Source organism: Pelmatolapia mariae, linkage group LG16_19 (genome assembly GCF_036321145.2).
Source record: "Pelmatolapia mariae isolate MD_Pm_ZW linkage group LG16_19, Pm_UMD_F_2, whole genome shotgun sequence".
NCBI classification, from domain to species: Eukaryota; Metazoa; Chordata; class Actinopteri; order Cichliformes; family Cichlidae; genus Pelmatolapia; species Pelmatolapia mariae.
Window position 1 is genome coordinate 67766578 of NC_086241.1, and position 23849 is coordinate 67790426.

Below are 23849 nucleotides of genomic sequence, written 5' to 3' on the forward strand. Positions count from 1 at the left end.
ACCCAGGACGACTCATTTGACCCGATTAGAGTTGACCTCTTGGAAACTGGCAAACAGGACGAAGGACAGCCTGTGAATTGTTTTCTAAAGAAGTGACTTTTAAGGCATCACTTTCACACAAACTCTTTAACTTTTCAGTTGATTATTAAAGCAGGCAATCAGTAATCAATAAATAACCAGAAATTCTCTGCGTTACTTCCAAAGTGCTTATTTGTTTCAGCGTGTGCCGTCTGTGATCTCCACAGAAACGCTGACACTGACTCAGGTATTATGAATCCATGTGACAACATTGATTCCAGACACTCTAAAGTGGAGCGCTGTGTCAGATTCAGTGTTAGCTCTAACTAAACATTAACATTTAGATTCAGGAGGGAAAACGATCTTTAATGAGGCACCAGGCCCTTATTATTATGATCGCTCGCAGGCTGTCTGACTCTCTCCCGTTCGCTTCTTCTCTTTCCTTCGCTGTCTTCATCGTCCACATTTTGTAACTCGAGATAGCAAACTGGAACATCCTAATTATGATTAAATATCTCACCGCTGCCCGTGTTACCAAAACCAGGAAAACATGGCACCAACCAAGTCTTGTTTCCTCTCTTCTATTCTTGTCTCGCCTGCCTTCATCTTCTTCTCCCCTGAGTGTGTGCTCGCTTCACGCTGCTGCCGTCATTTCCTCCCAAAAGTCCAAACATGGCCTCACTCTGGCCTCTGGATGTCTTTCCCCTTCTCTGCCTCTTTATTCTGTTCGCTTCACGTGAGGACAAAGGTGGGAACTTCTCTCTGGTGTGTTCCATCCCAGTCAACCGTGAACTTTTCAGCAACAGGAACCAATTACTGTAATAAGACTGGTAAAGTCTGCTTTGCAGAACGTCTTCATTTCACACAGTTTGTCTGCTGGCTTTTCTCTTTAGTCAGCCAGGGCCTGCTTATATGATCAAGGGCCTCGAGTGCAAAGAAATTAATCACTGCTCTCTGAAATGATGGCACCTTAGAGATGCTGGTGATTACTGCACACTGCAAACTCACCATATTTAAGGTCTGCATGGGTTTTTGATTGAAATCAAAGTTTATTGCCACACTTTTATTCATGAAGCCTCCACAGATGCACCGCTTGGCCAGCCAAGCGTCAGACAGGGCCAGAGATAGCGGATGATGCACTGGGCCGCTACTGAATCGCAAGCACCCTGTTGCTATGTATAGGCTGCGAGTACTCTGAGGAAAGGATCGGGAAAGCGAAAGACTGATGGCTACTGTCAGCCAGCGGCACGGGTGAATCATGAGCGCGACTATTTTCACCCATCTGAGTTTCCACATAATGTTTCCCCTCTTGAACATTTCCTGCTTGAACAGTTGTCTCCTTTGTACCAATGTTTTATTTTGGTATAACGTTGCGGGGTGAGGGTGAGTCACGTCTTTCCGTTTTAGCCCAAACCGACGCCGCTGACATTTGACATCGCGGTTGCAGAGCCGCAGACCCGACGCTCATCTGTTTATTGTTGCGCTGCATTGTTTACCACTTGATAAGCTCCAGCAGCTTAAGGTCAGAGAGAAGCGTGAACCCCTTACGTAACAGTGAGACTCAGCGCTCTGTGCCCTCTGACAGACAGTAAGCCTTTCACTGACACTGAATCACCGTGACGTGGGAGATAATGAATACAGCGCACATCCTACAGTAGAACATTTGGCCTATTTTTTCCCCCATTGCCAAACTCCACCTCTCACTTTGTGTTGTTTCCCTCTACTTCCTGAGCCTGCACCAAAATCTCATTATCATGCTCTGCAGCCTCTTCATTTAGCCAGATATCTGGCTCAGGAGCGCTGGGGGAAGACATTGGATTCTTGAAAGCATATCAGCGAGCAGGAAATAAGGCGTCTCTCTCTATCTGGCTTCTCTCTTCTCCCCTAATGACAGTTTTTTTTTTTAATAAGGACGTGTTTGGGTACGTGCACGTCGACTCCGCGGGAGCTGGGGACGCAGTACTTCAGTGACCACTCGATGTGTAGCTCTATTAGCTGTTAACTTCAGTGCAGCTCAGGTGAACACCAAATGAGTTGAGCAAGTCGGACAGATTTCCCACTGGCCCAGAATTCATTGCAGGAGTTACGAGCGACATGACAAACACGGGCTGAGGGGATGGAAAGTTTGGCTGGGAAAACTGAGCGATGCTGAGGAAACCACCTCACATAACAATTCAGGTCAATATGTGACCGCAGTCTCTAATTTGATGTTCACTCTCTAGCACGGTGGTCCTCTTTTTGGATTTCGTCGTCCCTTTAAACAGAAATCTTTAACCGCTCATTCCGGTCCATGACAGGCGTTCCTCGGACGTGCAGTCCTGGAGCCAGAGGCACACTTTTCATTTCTAAAAATAAACCTGCTCCCCCCTCATCCTAGTTTTCAAGCAGGGAGTATAAATAAGGGAGGAAGGAACAATGCTCACAGCTTGAACTGCTGGAAGGGACCGTCATTATTTTCAGCAACAATTATGACAAAATTGCACTCCTGCGACTCCGAGCCCCCCCCCTCTCCTCTCCATCGGGGAACGTTTGAATCATCCGTGAGCGAGGCTGATTCGCTCACAAATGTTTTCTCCTCCCACGTGAGCTTTGGAGGAGTGTTATTTAGAAAACTGAATATAGAAATGATTTATTGATAACGCAGTTTAGAAGTCCTTCTCGCAGCTGCCGGGGGATTGTTGCTTTGAAGACTGACTGTGAGCGATGTGAGTCACCGTAGCTGTGTGATAGCCTCAAATTTGTGTCCTTTTGTTCCTTTCTTTGCTCAGGAAATTCGTCCTGTGCTCCTGAACCGAAGTGAAAGCAGCACACCTGTTTGTTGGCTGTGTTTAATCACGGAGCCTTTAATGGCAAGCTGACCCCGGGACGCAATAGCTGGCCTTTTTGGGCAGGCGCGCGTGATGACAGGCATCAGTCTGACATGGCAGTAATCCAAGAAAGGGCGGGAGTGTTAATAGTGTGTACCGTGTCCTCACCCCGATGGACCCCACTTCCCTGAAGGGTGTTTAAGACAACTCGGCGCCTGGGTCCAACGTGGAAACACAGGAAACATTCATCCCTCAGCCAGTATAGGTCACTGTGGGTTAACCTTCATGACAAGAAGGATCCACGGCTCGTGCCCATACTCTGTTTCTCTCTCACATCTGTTGTCACCATGTGGTGAGGGAATTAAGCCTGTTTCTGTGAATTTAAAATGATCCAGTCGGCAACAACAGTGTTTTATTGTGCCCATTTTATCACAGCGGGGTCACTCCCTTTGAGCTCAAGTGTTTTCAAAGACCACGCAAGATCCTTAATTTAAGCTATTCTGAAAAATACCAAGCACTCTGACTCCCACTCCCACTTAATGCTCATTCTACAAATCAAACAATCCATCACTGTCGGCCGCGCAGGTAATGCAACCTGTGGTATTTCCTCTGACACCTGCAGCAGTACGCTTCCCCAAAAGTGTTCAAATCTCCTCACGCTGCCATTAACCCACCGAGCGTGTGACGTGCAGCAGCTGAACGCGAGCCGACAGCTGAGCGCTTTTTAACGAGCGCGCTGATGGCCGAACGAGACCTTCCGTCTGCGCAGAGGAGAGCTTCCCTACGTTCGTGTCTCAGGTGTCTGCATCTGTCCGTCTCCCTCAGTGAGGTCCACCATGTGATGACACAAGCTGTACGGCTGCAGTGACAACAGCTTACCAATTTCAAAACAGTTGCAGCATTTTTAAATCGCCCCGAGTTCAATGTTCCCCGCCACCTGATAAATCACCTCTAGGGGTTTTTCTTCAAAATGTCACGATATGAACTGCAGAGTCGAGAAAGCAGCACACGCTGATCTTTGCTATCGATCCAGTCCATGTAACTCCTCGGCCTTATGGGAAAACCCGTGAACACGTACATTACTGCAGCTTTGTGGAGCTCGGCGCATGTAAATGTAGCGAGGCCGCAGCAGTTTCATCTACTCGTCCCTCGTCATCTGTTGATAATCGTGTTTTGCGCGATAAGACTCGCGGAGTGATGCCCCGCACTCTCTGAGAGTACACAACATCAATAACACAAGGTAATGACTTATTATCTATCGCCTTTATCAGATTGACAAAACCCGTGGCATTAACGGGGCGCTGAATGAGGCTGCCCACATCAATTAAATCCGCACCTCTCATTGTTCACATTCAGGCGGCGTTAAAGTATGACAAGTGAAACATAATTAGGTATTAAATTGTATTAAATTGACCATTGAGTGTAACAGATTCACAGCATGTTTCGTACGTCCCTCGTTAATTCATGCAAAACAGCATTAATCCATCATAAGCATGCGTGCTGCATACTTCACTTTTTCTCACCTTGTCTTGTGATAATTCCCCTCACCCCCCCGTGTCTGCCTTTTCTGAACACTGAATGTGGAGAGACAGCAGAGCACTTGTTCTCATCTATAGTAGGCTCACATACTCCCGCGCAGACTTCACTGAGTGCAACAGTTTGTTGATTCTGAATCACTCCTGCAAATATTGAACACTTTGTAATTCATGTTTTCTCAGACTTGTGTAATCTCTCCGACAAAGAACAGGAGGCGAAAAAAGAGAAAGAAAGCTAACAAGGGTGAACCAGCCATGTTCCGGAAATGCTGTTGTTTGTCTTACGATTGTGGAGAGTAATTGTTGTGGGCTCATTCGTTTTCAGGGGGCCTATACGTAGCGTGTAGGAGTTGTTCAAAGCTCGAGCCTCAAGGACGAACGTAAGAGGCCAATCGGGAAGCGGCGCGATGATGCAGCGATGCAGTCCTTACCCTGCGAGGGTTTGCTTCCTGCGTTACTGACGTGACAGCAACAGACTGTGTCGTGCAACATCAATATCCGTGCATGTAAAGAAAAAACTCAAATTTTGTTCTTTTATTGTGAAATGTATTCAAATTATATCGAACAAATGGATTAAACACACAGTGCAAGGCTGCTGTCTTTGCACACATGCAAAACATGTTTATGTGGAAATGTTACAGAGTGGAATTATAAACAAGTCATTGTGAGATATCAGGATTCATTCTTTACGTTTGAAGGCACTCGTCCTCAAAAATCCTTGTCAGTATTAATTTTTTGGATTCATGGTGATGGTCTCCAAGTGTTTGAGGCAGTAATTGTGTCTCAGTCCAGATCTTCAGGTCTTACATGTGAAAGCTACGTTTTCCTGAATTAACTGACACAAAACAACAAAAAGTGAAATATATTTTCATAAAGCATGCAGAGGATTCCTCCGTTTCCAGTATCCAGCATGCAAGAAAGAAGAAAGATGAAGTTAAGAGTAGGTTGCAATTATTTAAACACTGCTGGGACTTTTTAAATTGCTGTGATTTATTTTCTCGCGACAGAACACCACTAAACCTCGTATTGTGTGGTATTTTCCAGAACTGCAGACTACTGAGCTTCAGACTCCTGAATTAGGACACGGCTATGGTGGCAGATGTGACTGTCACATCTCCCATCCACGGCCCCGGGCTAAGGCTAACACTCTGGTCCTGGCTGTGATGTGCATGAGCTTTGTTTCTAAGCAACCCCAGCTCAAAGCTTGGAGAAAATGAGCAAGGAGAGTCTAGATGGGGTGGGTGGGTGGATGGATGTCTGTTGTGTTAGTGGTTCCACTTAAAGGGTTTGCTTTTGAAGCAGTTATGTCAGCTTCGTTGAACTTGAGCAGAACCTTGAGTTGCCTAGCTTCCCAGCTGTGATGTAAGTGCTGGCAAACATCTTTATCAGCAGCTCATACATTTGAATTTTTAGCAAGCAGTCGAAATTTATGGGTTTATTTTTACCAGAAAGCTGCAAACGCGCTCCCACTGAACGAGTATTTGCATTGCTGCCTGTGTACGTGTATCCTGAGCCTAGAGTGATACTGTACCTCTGAGTCAGTGTTCTCATCACCTTTTATTCTACAGCCTGAGCGCTCATGACAAAAGTTTAGGTTGCTGTAACTGCACGCTCACCTGTCTTTCACTTTCTTTCCTTCCTCACGTGCCTGCCGCTCTGACAGCGCACAGATTCCCACACACACTTGCGTGCTAACCAGTCTGACATGATGAATTATCTCTACTCACCTCACAGAGTTTCAAAAATGGCTTGTTGATGAGACTCGGTGGAAGAGGCTGCAGAGAGACCCCTTAGGGATGAAAATAAAAATAGAGTAAAGAAGGGAGATCCAGTGAAAATGGGCTCCATGGCTGACCTGTCACCAGTCAGCGCAACCCTGCTGTCTGTATGTTTTTAAATCTTTACATTTAAAACAACGTGTGACACTATCAGTCTTCTTCTTCTTGTTGCTGAATTTCATCCTTTGTGACTGTTTCTGGGTTTGTGTCAGTCTTCTACATGTGAAACATCAGGTGACACCCCCCTTCCTTAACCTCCTAGGACCTGGCGTCCACATATGTGGACATCACATTTTGGGTTATTTAGACCAAAATACTCAATTTTGCTCTACATGGGCCTGATATCCACTTACGAGGACATTATACTGCTACTGTTCTATCAAAAGTTTAAACGAATATCCTCATATTTGGCTCTTATTTTTCTTAAAAACAAAAATAAGGTAAAAAAAAAAAAAAATCTGGTAATTCTTTGTTTTTACATTCATCGGGTCCCAATCAGCCCAAATATCAAAGAGAAATTAAAAATGCATGTCCTGGAAGAGTTCGGGTCTTAGGAGGTTAAATCCAATCCAGCCTGGCTGTTGTCAGGCATTACACCCGTGTTTTCCATGTCTCCTTCCACCATTGCATCAACTCAATCAGCCCACTCACTCCACTGAATTATTACTAGAATCATGTGGTTTTAGTGACTGCCTGGGGAAGCAAATGAAAACCAGCCAGGCCCCATAAGAGTGACTTTGCACAGATGTTGACTATCAGGGCGGCGTGAGTTTACATATCTGATCTACATTGCTTATTTAAATCAGATGGGTATTACAGCTTTATGAGATGTGCACAGTAAGGGGATAACATCAACTCACAAGCTTATTTGTCGATTAACCCTATGTAAAGGGCAATAAAAAGCATCGTCTGCCTTTAAAATTAGGCACACTTCAGCACTGTTTGCAAACAGCAGGTAGGCCGTTTCAAGCATCTTAAAAGCTGTGCTGTAGATTCAGGCACTCTTAATATCTTCTGTTACTGCATGTAATCCCAGAAAGCCTGGCTCCATGCTTTCAAGTTCAGGGCTATCTGGGAGCCTCCATCTGTCCTGTTCTTGTTGATGAAGTCAGTTCTTTATGACTTTGGCTTTGTGTTTGGGCTTGTTAACGTGCTGCAGAATGAATCAGACGCCTCCCCAATGCTTCTACGTGACTAATAAAAACCGAAAGTTCTCAGAACTTCTGCACAGCGCTGCGTATAAAATGTTTTATGAAGCAAAATGGAAATTAAAGTCCAGGTTATCAAAATGCAAAATCTGAGTGTTGTCTGACCTTTTGTAGCGTAATCATTTTCATCCCTCAAAGGTCATTTTTGGACCAAGCTTGCTCTGTTATTGACCGGCCTTCTCATTACTGTCGATTCTTGGGGCTTTAGTTTGTACTGTAGGAGGCATTCATGAAACCTGCCAGCCAAGATCAGTCAAGGCCAGTACAGAGAAATAGTTCAAAATCAATTGTGTCCTTCCCACAGTTTATTTCACATTATTAATCCTTTCATTGAGCTCGGTCGAGGTAAAGGTCATCTCTCAATCCTGGCAAATAAGCTAATAATTAGTTTAGGCCTACCTGCAGCTAGTGCTGCCTCTGCAAGCCTCTTTGCAGCCCACCAAAGAGGGCTGCAAAGAGTCTGCTGTCGCTGATGCCTGTTCTGTACGGTGTCGGGGTTTTGGCTCGTGCTCATCACCTCTGTGCTCAGAAGGTCACAGAACAGTTATTCTGCCAAAAATAAATTACTGCCGATTGAAAAACAATCCTCGTTTGGTTTAATTGGTTTTGACTGAAATGTGTTTGAGATTAAATAGCTGTTGGATTCAAAAACAGAAATTTGATTTGTTTTAATGATTAATTGCTTTCAAACTTGAGGCACTGTTCAGCAAACATGCCTAAAACCTAAAGAGACTCATGCAGACTAAATCCTAATAGACAAATAACTGCACAGCTATCTTCTGAATATTTATTTTTTCTGCAGGACTGTGTCATGCAAAAAAGAAAGGTTTCACAGGAATCCCAGAGTCCTGTGAAAAACACAATGACTGAATAGCTTCAGTGGCGGTAACCTGAAGTAATCGTTTTCTATACGATTTTCTCAGTCTGTCACATTATTGTGGAAAAACTGCGACATGCACAGCTTTCTAAAGGTCCCACAGCAGCATCAGGTTAAAGTCTGGACTTTGACCTGGTCATTGCAACACCTTGACTCTTTTCTTTTTCAGCCTTTTTCTCAGAATGTGCTGCTGTGCTCTGTGGACAAACGTCACCACTTTGGTCTCAGGTTGTTCCAGAAGTCTTGTAGCTTGTTCAGATGCAGCTGTTTTCTCCTGCAATCCTTCCAATCTATCCATGCTTGCTCAGTTTCTTTTTCCAATCGTACCAGCATGAACTTTAACATTTACAGTTATGCTTACATTAACTGCTGCCTGTAAAGTCTGAGATGGAGCTGTTGGGTCTGACGTTGTGGTGATATGCTGGGGACGTCCACTCCTGGCTAGATTCTGGCATTATGTTAACACACACATGAATATTTCAGATCTGCAAACGGTGCGTTTTAATAAGCAGCACCTGGCTCTTAATGATGCTACGAAAGCAGCAAGGATGGACTTAGTTTCCTGACTATATATGACAGTAACAACACAAGCTGTATAGTAACATCAGTGATAACGGCGCGAGCTGTTTGAAGCATGCGGCTGGTTTTATAATCATACATCTTTCATGTCACTGCTGTGAATCAGGCTCTCGCACTAATTACATTTGACTGTCAGATGTGTCCGGTTTCACCTCTGAGCGACATTCAACCTTCCTCCATTGAATCCACCCACAGGTGTTTGTAGCCGATCTGAACTTTTCCTCCGACATACAGTTGATCCAAAGGGTAATTAATTTAATAGTCTATCAGTAGCAGCCCGTAAACGTTGCTCCTATCGCCTAATTTTTCTGATTTGATTTTGTCCAGACTAACATCACAGCTAATCATTCAGCACTCTGACTGACTTTGTGCTTCTGATGTTCCAGCTGACTTTGGAGAATAAAAGGCGAGTGAGAGACAAAGATCTGAAGTGGACTGCTGGTATCTCTTCCATCTCCAAAAAAATCATTATGTTAGGCTCCCACCCTCCACACTCCCGGGCTGCTGTGGTCTGCAGCGAGGAAAATTACATTAGAGGGGAAAGGATTTCAATTGTCTTCTTCAGACTCAGGAGTGCGGTTGCCTGCCGGGCTTTGCAGACCTGTAGCGTTTTAAAAATCAGTTCCGAGATGGGATTGACTCGGAGGATAGTCCGGACCTTCCCGTCAGTCAGCGATCTGGAGCTGGGAAGTTGATACAGCGATAAACTGCTGCTGACCCGAGCAATAAAAACATTTGATATACTTGCTGATTTTTAATAGGCTGCCTTTGACGTGTTTGTTTATTTATTCTGTGTCGTCGCGGCAAATAAACAGTGCGACAATATCAAATTATCTCTGTTTTCCCCGAAACTCCTCAGTGGCTGCAAAGACAGCAAAGGATGGGAACTTCAGAGCGCGTTGCTACAGCAACAGCAGTTCTGAGGCCTCGTCTAACAAGTTGCCTGGGAATGCAGTACCGGCTGTTACATAAGATGCGGCTTACTCTGCCTCTCGTTCTCTCTCACACACAGGGCTTTTCCTGTGGCAGAAATTCACATTCAGCATGATTTATTCATAGCTGGATTGCTGCGCTGGATTTATGATTCCACCATGTAAATGCAAACCCATGCAATCAACCACACTTGGCAGGAATTTGTGTGGGGGCATTGTTGCACTCCAAGTCCATTTCTGTAGCTGCTGTAAATGAAAAGATTTAGATTGAGGAGATTGTTGTTTGAATAAGAAATGATGCAAAGACAGCAAGACGATTTGGCCTGTGATGTTGTGCGGGATGAAATTAGCACAGAACAAAGCGAAGTGCGCTTCACTTTCCCGGCAAAAGTATTAATTGCGTTAAAATTCAAATAGCAAAGAGGAAGCAGGAACCTGGTGAAGCACAAAAGCCTCGAGGATTGTCGTTCTCGGAGGAATAAAGAACGCTGATCCTGACACTTTGTTAAATTTCTTTCTGTCACCTCTCGTTCCCTCCCCACTTTGACTGTCGGAGAGAAGGGGAGCCGCGAAGGAGCGCTGAGCACAGCACAGATAACACTCTTCATCATTAACGGGCTCACGATAAGTATTCAGACATTCAGCGGCTTCTCCTTATCTGGCCTCCATAATCTCTCAGCGGCTAAATACTAAGGCTGCGTTTAGCTCGCCACACCGTAGGTGCAAATCGCCGCCGCAGAAGAGAAATAGTCCTTTTACGTCTGTTGGTACAGCCTGCCAATAACCTAATAATTTTTCAAGAGATTAGTGCCTCAGACTTGTGTGCAGAGCCCTCCTGGGGTTTACAGGAATATGCATAGCTGCTGGTTTACTTCCTGTTCACTCTCTGACGGTATCATTTTACAGTCTCTGCACCCGTTATCTCCCCAGACTCTCCTGAAACATATAGCCAAACACAAACTGTCTTTCCTTAATCCTTAATGTTGTTTACAGAAGCTCAGAAGACAATACCTTCTAACCTCCGCTAGCTTCTGCTCACTATAATCTGTTCCTTCATCCTCTCAGGAAAACCTCCACCCTGCTGGGAGAAAGATAGTAGGCTGTAGGCTTTGATTGCTGTTGAGGGATGCAGGTAGGGGGCTCTATCTCGCTGCCGTTTCTCACATCCATGCAGCACATTTAGGTGTGTAAGCACAACCGCATGCAACTCGGTGCAACACAATCCACTGGAGGCTACAGTGTGACAGTCCAAACACACACACACACACCTACCTACTTTTACACCTACTGTGAGCATGTTGCATGCTGCTGTGGGTTTTTTCCTTCCCAGCACTATGTTGCTGATATCCTGGGAAAACTAAATTTGTGAATCACGAGTTTTGGGGAGGGTTTTTTTAACCTCTGACATTTTTAAAAATTGTATTTTCATGTTTGGTAATCTTTCGTAAGCTGTTCTGTAACTGTAACAACATATTTTCAGGTTTTGAGCTTGGCTATCACTCATTTAGTTCACATTATAAGTCAATAACTGAAAAATGATTCTGTTAGAGTCACTGACCTATGACACTTTTATATTATTTTGATATTTCAGTACATACTATTATTTTTATTGTAGAACTGCATCATTGTTAATCACACAGGTATAGGCAAGCTAAATCCATGTACCCTGCAGGTATTTTTCCCAGTATATGATTGAGGAATTTAGCAGATTCTCTCTACATCAGGGGTTTCAAACATAAGGCCTGGGGCCAGAATTGGCCCAGCAAACACTTCAATCCTGCCCACTGGACAGCTTTGGAAAATGTGTGTCAGGGCATAAATTGTGTACTTTTTAACTTTTAATGCGTGATTGTGGTCTGAGGTGACTGTTGTTGTAATTTGGCGCTATTAAAATAAGACTGAACTGAATCCTACTGATAACGATCTTCCCTACAGCTGTTCATACTACACCAATAAAATTAAGTAATAGTTAAAAAATTAAATGACAGAAAAATTCCTGTTTTTTTACAACATTTTCTGTGAATTAACAAAAATGTTCAGCCTGAAACTTTTTCTGTAATTTTACATATTTATTTCTTACAATTTAGGCTCAAAGAGGTGAACTGACAGATTTCTTTATTGTGTACAGAAAACAAGACACACTCTTCAAGGCTGTCTGTGTGGCAGAAAGAGTGGGGCTCAAAGGACTCGGAAACAAAGGGGGTAAACTGAAAAGCAGCTGTATTTCTAAACTTAAATTAACTACAAAGTAATGCAGGTCACAAATGAGGAAACCAAAATGCCAAATCATTAAGGAGGAAAACTATATCCCATGTCCTATGAGGGACATCACAACAAAGAGCACAGGGAAACTGAGGACTTAAATACACACATGAGGTAATTAGGAGGCGAGAATACAGAAAACAAGACACAGGTGAACAGAATCTAACTAACAAGACAAGGGGAGGGAAACTAAATGCAGCACACACAAGACAAGGAACTATTAAATTAAAACAGGAAGTAGACCAAGACTAAGACAAATGAACTTGACCACAACTAACCAGGGACACAACCAGGGAGACAGAAAGGTCACCAAACATGGAGACAAGACTGACTTCCACAGGAGACACAGAGACGAGACTAGGACACAAAAGGGACTTACGATCAAAGTGGGCTGTTTGTGGCCCATGATGTGAAAGAAGTTTGGCGGCAGAGCTTTAGTTTTTCATGCACACATACCAGGAAGTGATCATATACGTCTGTCTTTATGCAATGCAGTGTTTATTCAGCGGTGATAAAAAAAGCAACATGAATGTAGCTCTTTTTTCTCTGAACTGAGATCAACAGATGATCAGTGATTGTTTTTATTGTGTGTGTATCTCGCAGTCTGTTTAACGCCGCTGTGGTATGAAGTCACGTGACGTGACGATTTTACTTCATTCCTTCTCACGTCGATTTAAGAGCCAATGCACCCCATCTCCTATCTGAGCAGCCGTGCAAACATACTGTCCGCATGTGACCCACGCAGCGCGGTGATGGCGGCGCTCTGTTTTTATCTCGTGTCTCAGCGTTAGGTGTCAGTCACAGCGGCGATCATGAAAGAAACAGTTTGTTTCGAGTCTCACGGCCGGAGAAAGACAGATGGTCAGTGAGAAAAGATACAAGTGACAAATGATTGGTTCCCAATTGCTGTGTCAGATTGAAAGAGCTCACTTAGCTGAGTATTACATTAGCAGCTAAAATGCTGCTGGTACAGATTTAGCTCACATGCTACACTCGAGACCTACGCATGAATTGTCCAGTGCTGTCGCTTTGATGGACAAGTGAGCAGGATGTCTGCCAAAGATGTAAGTCGCAGCCTTATTTTGATCTGAGCTGCTGTGGCAGATATAACGAGGCTGGCAGAGCTGACAGACTTACTACTTTGTCTCCTTGTCCATTAGCTCCTTCTCAAATCTAATAGCTCAGGTCATTGCTGATTTGCCCTGAGGGTTGAGGACGCAATTCCCTTTCCTTTGATTTTCGAAGAAAAGGCCAGAATTCTACGGAGACTGCATTTAACCTTTGGGAGATGGATAAGGAAGCTGCTCTATTGATTTGTTTTGCTCAGAAAATGAGGGGTGTGACTTTACTTTGGCCAGCTGGATTGGATACTGCTGGATAAGGCCATTTCAAACAATACGATGTATACTCACCTCATGAGCCTGTCTTTGTGTGTGCGTGTCATAAGGAAGGAATCACCTACTGTAGCAGGATTTTTCAGAGTACTCACAACTCGCAGGGTGGAAACCATCCGGGCTGCTGCAGCTGGTAATCATTTAGTAATTACTGAATCATTACATGTGTGCCGAGTACTGATGGGTCAACATGCTGATGGGTGTCACAGCTGGAGTGAGCCCATCGTAAAATAAAAAAATAATGTAGGTTTAAAATGAACTTAGCAGTTGTTTTGAAGTTATTCTACATATTTTTTCTTTTTTTGTATGTGATTTAAAAGTTAAAGTTGAACTTGTTTTCTACAGCATTTAAAACTCCATCTCTCAGGGAAAACGATCCATCTTTAAGGAAATCATCTTCATTGCTCTTGCAGCGGTAAACCAGTAAACAACCAAATTAACCACATTAAAAGTACTAAAGTAGTTCAGGCTGTTTGACATCTCAGAAAGGACGGATTCTTCCACTGATGCAAAATGCTGCAACTATTCCTCGCACGTTGCTTCACGAGCAGGACTCTTCTTCACAGTCGCCCGTAACCAAATCCTGTCCCGCTTAGCGCTGCGGTTAGCCACGATGCTAACCACTTCCAAGTCTGAAGGTCGCATGCCTTTGATCTCTCAGTCTAGTGCAGCGCTTTATTAACTTTTAACTTTGTTTTCAACTCCAGTTAGAGCCTGAGCCAGTGGAAGAGTGGAAGCTGTCACTGATACTGAGGGCAGATATAATGCTATTTAAATGCTAATGTGTTAAGAGGAGCAAAACGACCTTTACTCACACTGTGTGCGTGGGCGGGGTGGCAGCACAGAACAGAAGGCCTTAATAAATGAGCGTCTTCCTCTGAATCTGTTTCCTGTCTGTGTACACCTAATGTCAGGTAGAAGGTGTGTTTATCACAGCTGAGCCCTGGAGCCTGTGACAGCATTATAGACGTGTATTACGTCAAGGGGTGAAACAGATATTGGATGATTGTGGAGGGTGTGTGCATTAAGTTGAACGATCATTTCCTTTTTCTGAGTTAATCTCTAATAAGTTAGCATGTCTGGAGTAACAGCAAAGGTCTCTGTTTTCTCAAATATCAGCTTTTCTTAATTTTTCTCATGTGCACAGTCAGTGTCGTTATTATCATCACATCAACACTAAAAGCCCAATAGCTTGATGGTTGTACCCCAAACACTGTTTCCACTGCACTTCTGAATTCAGCTTCCGTCCTAGCAGTGCTTCTAAGCAGTTGGCACCCTTGCCAGGAAGCCAATAATGTGATGGCAGGTGCTGGTATCAGTGTATAAACAACAAGCCCTCTCCCTGTCCACAGATGTCACTGATACTTGTCTCCCTGTTTGCAAAGTACTTGCCAGAAGGATGTGCACTCACTGAGAGAGCTGTCTGCCGCGCTCAGTCTGCTTTGGCTAAAAATTAAGTCAACTTTAAGATGTTTCTGATCACAAATCTATTTTTTTCTGTCTTTTTTTTGTAGCGGATGATAATTTGGTATCGGCACTGGTAGAAGGTGAAAAAGAAGAAAGAGAAACGGAGGGCAGATGAGTCTGTCATCTGTTGTATAATCCCAGGAAGTACCATAACTCTGCGGTTAGGTAATTTATTCAGTGCAGCTCCCTGAGATACCTCAAGGAATAGTGAGCTGTCAAAGAAAAGCCTTGGAGTAAGACAGTGACATAACTTCAGATAGAAACGTAGCATCGCATCAATCAATAATGCAGCGTCATCCTCCTGTTTCACATGCTAGCAGGGAATGATCTGGACCGACTCAAGCTAAGCAAGTTCAACTGAATTATCCCATTCAAATGCATTCAGCAGTAATGCTTCTGATGAGCTTTTTCAGCGTAGTTATGTGCAGCCGTACAACAGCAACCTCTTCCCTCGGGCGTGCTTAGAGTAGCCTGGATTAATTTTACATCAGGCTGCCAAGAAGACATCCTCACGTAAGACCGGTAAACAACGAGAATTTGTTTTCATCTCGACAGATGGAGGACGACAGCAACAGAAGAGCACGGCTGCACCTCAGGGGTTGAGATCTTAGACCTCATTAAAAATAATTTTGAACGGAATAAATTTGATCCAATTTGAAAGATGAAAGGGAACATCCACCCTTAGTTACGAGCCACTACCAGCAGAGTAAGTCGTTCTCGTGACCTTGCACAGGTTTTTGATCTACGAGTACGAGACTCGATCCAACTATTGACAAAATAATCAAAATCCTCAATATTCCCAGGGAAAGTCCCTTAACCGAGAGAAAAGACCTAAAAAGGAATTTCACAGATAAAACTGATGCAAGTAAAGTTTATATGATTGTGAGGCTTTTGCAGGGATATTCAAATGTAGAAGCAAAAGTTTCATTGTCAGCGCATGAAAATCCACTAACGTGGTGCCTTCGCTGACCTCAGTGTGCATCAGTCATATAAACGCTCCTAGGCTGATTTTGGCAGATGTTGGATTTCAAAACTCTCATAATTTTATTGTAAGTGCAGCACATCTGGGCTTCTGATCTATGTGCTCACAAAATACGTTACAAAGAACATGTAGATAAGATGAATCTGAGTCAGTTTTATAGAGAGGCAGGTTATGAAACGCAGAAGTCATTGGACCCTGTTAAAGGACCCTGTCTCTACGAGAGGAGACATTTCACATGACAAAGCAATGCATTATAAAAGTCGTAGTTTAATGTTGCAGTCAATTAAACATTATGAAGATATGTTGGTTAAAAGTTGCCGTTTCTGCCTGAGCTTGCTGTTAGAGATTTCATGTGTTCTCACAAATCTGTTCTTCACATCTTCTTTTCTGAAAGTCACGAGTTTAAATGCTTCTTTCAAGGATGGATGAAGATGTGACAGTATTGCAGAATATTGTCCTTGGTGTTTGTAGGATAATGAACAAATACAACATAATAAGATGTGCCTTTAGAAATGTGGTGATCTTGGACATGCAAATTGGCTTTTTCACTCTTTCAATCAAAATGTGAAAAATCTGTTCCCAGCACTATATGTTCATGTGAAAAAGAGACGAATCTACTGTAAAAATCGAATTACAGGGCAGGAATTAAAGGGTAAGGAGCGCCCAGACACTGCTAATCAAATGTACTTGATTAATCGATCATCATCCGTCTGAGCACCTCTATAAAAGCAAAGGTTTTTGCAGTTTGCAGGATTGTTGTGTGTTAATGCAATGTCACAATCTTCCCAGGAGTGGAAATCCCAGTAAATTCACCCCAAGGTCAGACCATGGAAAACCCAAGAGCTCCATCTCAAACTCTGCAGGCCTCAGTTAGCAGGTTAAATGTTAAAATTCATGACAGCACAATTAGAAAACGACTAAACAAGTATGGAAGGACTGCCAAGAGAAAATCTCTTCTCTATAAAAAGAAAACGCCCGTTGGACAGAAGAGACCAAAGTGCAGAAACCAAACACCTCATACCAACCGTCAGCACGGTGGTGGAGCCATGATCGTTTGGGCAGTCACTGAGTGGACATAAGCTCCTCTGTCACATGTGAGGCCATCTGTCCCACAGCTCAAGCTTGGACCAAACTGGGTCATCAACAGGACAATGATCCCAAGCACAGCAGCAAATCTCCAACAGGGCGAATAAGAAAGAAAAGAACCAAGCTGCAGCAATGGTCCAGTCAAGGTTCAGCCCTCAATCTGACTAAAACGCCAGGGTGGGACCTTTAGAGTGCTGTGCATAAATGAATCCTCAATGAACTGAGCCAACGTTGTAAAGAGGAGTGGGCCAACATTAACACACAACGGCTGATAAAGTCATACAAGGACTCATTCCTTCAAGTTATTGCTGCTAAAGGTTGTTCTACAAGCTATTCAATCAGAGTGTGTACTTAGTACTTCACTGTATTGCATAGAGTCCTGTGAAACGGTCTTTTTCCCATAACAGTACCTCCAAAAAACCATCAAACAAACTAATATTACACAAGGGAAGTCTGTGCTTCAGCACTCCTTCAGTCTTCAAGTCAGGTGTCCTTGGGCAAGATACTGAATCCCAAAATTTCCCCTGATGCATCATTTGGTGTGTGAATGTGATGTAGAGAGGTCTGAGTGGGCAGCAAGGTAAAAATGTCTGAATTATTTCTACCTCGTGTAGACAGCAGCTTCTGTATAGTGCCAGGAAGTACCACACAGAGATCGTTTGTACAGTGCAGCTCCCCGACAAAATAGATATGTCTACTTGTGCCTGATGCTCTGTGCTTATACAACTATTTAATTGCTCTGCAGGTTATTAGTCTTAATTTCAAGGTGCAATGTTTTGAGAGGTCAGTAACACTAAATACAGTCTACTTACCATTTTCCAAACATTCAGTCAGTGCAATAGGCAGCTGTCAGCTTCCAACATCTGCTCTGCTCACTCACACTGAAGATTTAGTTCTGTGGACTGAGGCATTAATGACGGTTAAGGGTCCAGCTGTCCTTTATTTATATCAAGGTATCAGAATTAAGTTTATGGAAATGTTTTGGGAATTTATAGAGTTGTTAATACGCTGATATGAGACTGTCCCCTTCCCTCACTCTCTCCCGTTCCACAGTAGCTCATAAAAACTCTCCTTCATTTTATGGGGTTACAGCGGGAGTGAAAGTGCATGGGGTTTATGGGGCGTATCAATGGCTGGCAAGAGGACTGAGATATGCTTATTCTTTGTTTGTTTGTTTCCTATTTCACAAGACAGGCTGCAGATAAGTTTGAAATATGACATCACACTGCACTGTTCAGCTGCTCATTGAAAACCAGGAGGATTGGAGGACAGTCACAATTATCAATATATGATGAAAAAGAGCAAACTCATAATTCACAAGCTCAAACATATATTTTTACCTGTATAACTTGATAAGCATTAATTTTTTGGCACACGTGGAAATGAGGCCCTTCATCAGGCCAAAAAATGTTATTTGTAAAAAAGCGTTCCACTAAAGTTGAGTTTTAACCGATATTGTCCCGACATGTTTAAAGGAAGGAGCCTGTAATTAGAACATGCTGAGGCAGAAAAGCAAACCTTTCCTCTGATTAAGTTAAACACATTGGAATAGAGCGCGGAGACGTTTGACCTCAGTGACCGATCGCACAGAATTGGTTTTTAATCTTTGACTGCAATGCCCAACAGAAGCAGAGAGGGAGGGTGCATCTGGCGATCACCTTCCAAGGTCTCCTTCCCGGCCGTACGCCTCACGGCGCACTCCTCGGGGCTTTGACGGATGACACCAGCGCCGGCGAGTGATAGGCTATTATTTCACTTTGCTTTGGATAAATGGCAATGCGGGATCCTACCTGTCGCCTGCCCTTCTCTTTCTTTTGTCTTGTTCTCTTGTCCCATCTTTACAGCGGTATGCCACCGCAGACGGGAATAGAAGGTGAAAACTAAGAGTGCTGAGATTTTGTCAGAGCAATTTGTGGATTTCACCTCCACATTTCAGCTCTGCTGCTTTTTAACTTTGTGTTTTTTTCCTCCCTGTAGCCAAAGTGGGTGTGGAGAGTGAGAATAAGCTGGATAACGACCAACTTGTGTGTTATTTGGCTTTTTTCTCCCCCATCATTAAGTGTGAAATGCGTTTCTTTTTTGGGAAGCTGCTTTTTTTTACCCTTATTCTGATGAAATTGTCTCTGCTTATTGCTTTCAGACCAACAGTATTCATGGTCCCCCTCGCAGTACTTCGATGAGGACAGCTACTCCCCTCCACCCAGGAACATGAAGGGTCTCTCCGGCGGCCGCCCTGCCCAGCTCCAGCTCACCTCCCCCACCTCTGCCCACACCTGCGGCCTGGCTGATTGTGACCATTCCCTGGACCACCTGCACCACCATGTTGACTCACGGCCCCCTTCCTACCTCCTCAGCCCCACTGAGAGCTGCCCCCTTGACGGTCATCACCGCTGCTCCCCACGGAGCTCCATCCACTCCGAGTGCATGGTGATACCGATGTCCATGTCGGCCACTGACCACTCTATCTCCAGTAGCACTTTCCCCCGCATGCACTACGGCAGCGCTTCGCGGGACAGTGGCGGGAACGCCTCGGGTGGCAGGGAATCTCGAGACAACGGCGGCTCGTCCTCGCACGGCGGCAGTGGCAAAATGAACCGAATCCCAGCAAACCTCCTGGACCAATTTGAAAAACAGATGCCACTGCACCGGGACGGCTTCCACACGCTGCAGTACCAGCGCACCTCCACCACGACCACGACTACAGAGCAACGCAACGAAAGCCCCGGGCGAATACGCCACTTAGTCCACTCAGTACAGAAGCTTTTCACAAAGTCACACTCCCTGGAGGGCTCCTCCAAGATGAACGGCACCAAAGGTGACTCGCACAGGGAAAGCTCGCACCACCACCATCACCACCACCAAGGCCACCACAAACACAGCAAACGCAGCAAGAGCAAAGAGCGCAAGTCCGACAGCAGCAAGCAGCGCTCGGGAGGTTGGTGGAGTTCAGATGACAACCTTGACAGCGACAGCACATACAGAACGCCGAGCGTCATGTCACGGCATCCGGTCGACCACATCAGCCACTGTTACCCCGAGTCTGTGCACGGCCACATGGTGGGAGATCTGTCGCTAAAGACCTCCAAAAGCAACAACGACGTGAAGTGCTCAGCCTGCGAAAGCATAGCGATGGCACCAGAGGGCAAGTTCATGAAGAGAAGCTCCTGGTCAACGCTGACAGTTAGCCAGGCCAAGGAGGCCTACAGGAAGTCCTCACTCAACTTGGAAAAGCCAATGATGCCCACGGATCTCAAGCCCAACCTCAGGCCCTGCCACTATCTGCAGGTGAGTTTGGCTTTGGTCAGGTTTAAGAACAGGGACCGGGAACTAGTCAGCAGACGCAAAAAACGAGTTATTTTTCAGAACTCCTGACATCATCGCATTATTCTGCATCTTCAGTGAGCGCAGTAGTATAGTTGTAGTTACACTGGTGCACTGAGCTGCACTGCACCATTATGACACCCAAACATTCTGGTTGGGATACAAGCGGGGGCCATCAGATTTCGACCAAACAAAATCAAACCTGCATTCCACCAAACAGAGTTTATTTGTAAATGAAATGCTCTGATTTGTATGGAGATGCAACAGAAGGAACGATGATAGCGTTCATTTTCTGTCACTGCAGTGTTTTGAGTGTCGTTTTATAGAGTTTTCAAGAACTTTAGGCATTGTAGAAAAGACGAGCAATCCTGCGCTCACAGGAGAAGAAAAGCTGCTCATCTCAGTTGGGTTTAAAAGCTGATCTGAAAGACAGTGTTTTGTTTGTCACTGCCCTGGATATTACATTGTGAACCTGTCCTATGGCTCAGCATGTGGCTGGCAATAGAAAGGACTAGCACAGCAGGACAAATCAATTAACTCTGTAAATGATCTGTGCTGGAGGGAAGAGCTGGCAGTATGAGAATAAAAGGCCAGAAATCAATCTGGATTTTTTTTACTGTGTTGTTTTCTCTGATTTCACAGAGGATTCAGTCTGGAAAAAGTTTAGCATTTAGCTCAGACCCATGATCGGCTCTGCAGGAGACCTTATAGCACAGAAGGGATCAATTCAGTGAGTCAGCACTTTTCACAAAAGGTTCTCATGGGTTTTATAAGCATGCTGCAGGGTATATGGAATAAGAAAGTATACTTTCAATCCCAAATTGCAAATTCAAGCCAGAAAAACGACATTATGTAACCGTGCTGCTGCAAATATAACAATGTGAAATGTGATAGCATCATGTAAGTACTGCCTGTAGCCAAAATAAAGCGATCGTTCAGCGCAAAGGGAAAGAGGAGACTTGGAGACTCGTTGCTCAAAGCAGAGAGCGTGTCGTATGATTGCCTAATGTTGTAAATGAAAAGCCGACACGTCACTGAAATCAGTTTCAGCTTATATCATCGGACAGTTTTACGATGAGTTGTTCAGCACAGAATCAGGCAGACGGTGCATCATCCACTCCAGTTTTTTTGCATATCCATTAAGGAAAGTAATCTCTTAAAGAGAGAGTTGCAGTGCTGGCACCCCCACCTGTTCCCGTCTTCTGTTTGGTCATTCAGCTGAGGTAGTGTCCGAGTCACAGCACTATAAACACTTCTAAAAATATCCTGCCGCAGGGCTATATTTAGACCAGCGTTATCAATCCGATCCGTACAGGGCGTGACACATCTTCCCTCCCCAGAGGAGAATCAATGCGCTCTCAGGGAACGCTCGGAGACGACGTATTGAAGGAGAGGGAGAGAGAAAGTTGGAGATGCGTATATATGGCTGAGGTTTATGGCTCTGTGGATGTGCTGAGATACTTTAGGAAACAGAAGAGAGGAAACAAAGCAATGCTCCCCGTGGCTGCTGTTGTTGCTCATCAACAGGAGCAGTCAGGCAGAGAGCCAATAGTCAGGAATGATACTCTACACACACTGAGGGGTCACATTGAGAAGTACTCGGGTCCTGCTGCTGCTGAATTGGGATTACCCACAACTGTCTGCTCTGCAGCAGCAGCATAAAGCCTATCCAGGGAGAGTGTGTGTGCCGAACGCCTGTCCGTGTGTGAGTGGCAGTGTTCGTGAAAAAGTGTGGGTGTGTTTTCTGTTTATCACACACCAGATGGTTTGATGAGGTGCTAGTCACCTTGTTGCCGTCCTTGGGTGATGACGGAGAGAGTGAGAAACTTTGAAAGTTTGGTAGAACTAGAGACACAGACTTTTATCATAGACTTATTAAAGTAATCTAACTTTGTAACTTTGTAACAAATCAATCCCATAAATCCTACTGCAGGTAACAAAGTTAAATTCAGCCATCTTACCAAACTGTCTGCATGTTGTGCACGTGGCAGGTCTGTGCGAGTCTTTGTGCGTGGAAGCAGGATGAACTGGACATTAGGGAAGACAGACGGGTTAATATAGAAGCTGTTTCTCTAAAATGATAAGTGGTGGGGAATCAGACCTGGCATTAGCATCTCTTCCTGTCATCTCTCAAATTAGCCCTAATTAGCCCGCTCTGAGATCTGTACACACTAATAGCCACTGAGCCATCTACTGTAATGTGCGTGTAGGTGTGTGGGCCAGCCTTTGTCCGTCGTTGCAGTGTGCAGCAGACGCTGTAATCCATGTTCAAAATGTATCAGCATCTTATGGCAATGCAAAACACACTTTTAATTAATTTTGCACCACTTTGTTGGTTTTGTTATTGTTTTCCATGAATGGTCGGATGCTGCATCACTGTGAATTATGGCCAGGAATTATCTCCTTCCTTTCACGAAGGATGTATCCTCAGTGTATCCTCCACTAAAGGAGGTCATAAAGGAAGAACTGAAGAACCTTTCCTAACGATTTAGAGAATTCAAACAGCTCTTAATATGTCAGCTACACAGATACTTCCAGATCACTTTGGTTTGGAGCCTTTCTAAGTAAAACCGTCTATTAAACTGCACCCAATAACTCTGCGTTACTCTCAGCCCAGATTAAGTGAGCTTTTCTAGCAAATAGAGTTCCTTCCTCTTCCTTCGTACAGTAGCGTTGTACAAAGGAAGGATTAGTCTTTGATAGTTTTGCTGATAGGGCATTGCGGTGGGATTTAATAAGCCAATTAACTGCCATGTTGGCTTGCCAAAGGTGGGGCTTGAGAGGCAGAAAGGCTGCTGATTAAAATACAGAAGCAAAGTGCAAAGCAGCAGAAACAAAACTGGCACTGTGATGGAAAGCTGTAGTAACGCACACCCACACACACTCAGGGGTTTCCTAGCATTTTTATGAAGGAGTTCCCAGATAGCAATCGGGCCACGAACCCTTACGTAGAGGGATCTCGTCCCAGGAACCCGAAGATCAGACGACTGTCTGTCTCTGTTTGCCGGAGGCGACGATGTGGATTATCACTGTGACACCGTGCATCTTATTGCAGTCGTGTTATTATGTCAAACCTCAAGTTTCTTTTGATTTTAATGTGATTGTTTCAGGGTATAAACATTAAATAGTCACTTGTTAAGCTGCAATCTGCAAAATGCCTTTTTCTGATCTAGTAGCCAGGCTAAATCAATAATAATAGCCAGCTATGATGCCATCCTAATTCTTGAGAGGTTTAGTAGCCATATTTTCTGCCTTACAGGCATTTCCTGCCAAGACTTCTTCACTGTTTAAGTGTATTATTACCATGTGGTGCAAAATACCCCGGCACTCCATATGCAGTGTCTAACAGTCTGTTCAGAGAGGTTTCGCAAGCAAGAATTCTCTGATAAACCAGTTGTGCAGTAATAAAAAGTAATATTATTCATTTTACATGAACATGAACACATGAGTACATTCAGCATTCAGCACAGGTGTTACCACGGGGGACAAACGTGGAAGTAAAATCAGAGACTGCACAGAGTTCTGATGAATAAGGAGAGAAGAATATGTATTTGTAATGCTGGGGTAGGTGAAGATGTCGTGTAGTGACTTTGGGGATGAAAA

The 23849-nt window shown here is 44.2% G+C and overlaps 1 protein-coding gene across 4 annotated transcripts in view; it reads left to right on the top strand.

Annotated features, from left to right (window-relative positions):
• Window positions 1-23849, top strand: part of dlgap2a (discs, large (Drosophila) homolog-associated protein 2a) — a 134432-nt gene that overhangs the window by 50967 nt on the left and 59616 nt on the right. For 3 of the 4 annotated variants that reach the window (XM_063500184.1, XM_063500185.1, XM_063500186.1), the window contains exon 2: window positions 19066-20210. In XM_063500184.1, coding sequence (XP_063356254.1) covers window positions 19134-20210 — 1077 coding nt within the window. In that variant the 5' untranslated portion in view covers window positions 19066-19133. Of the gene's footprint in view, window positions 1-19065; window positions 20211-23849 lie in introns of those variants that run through there. The other variant, XM_063500187.1, reaches the window with a different exon arrangement.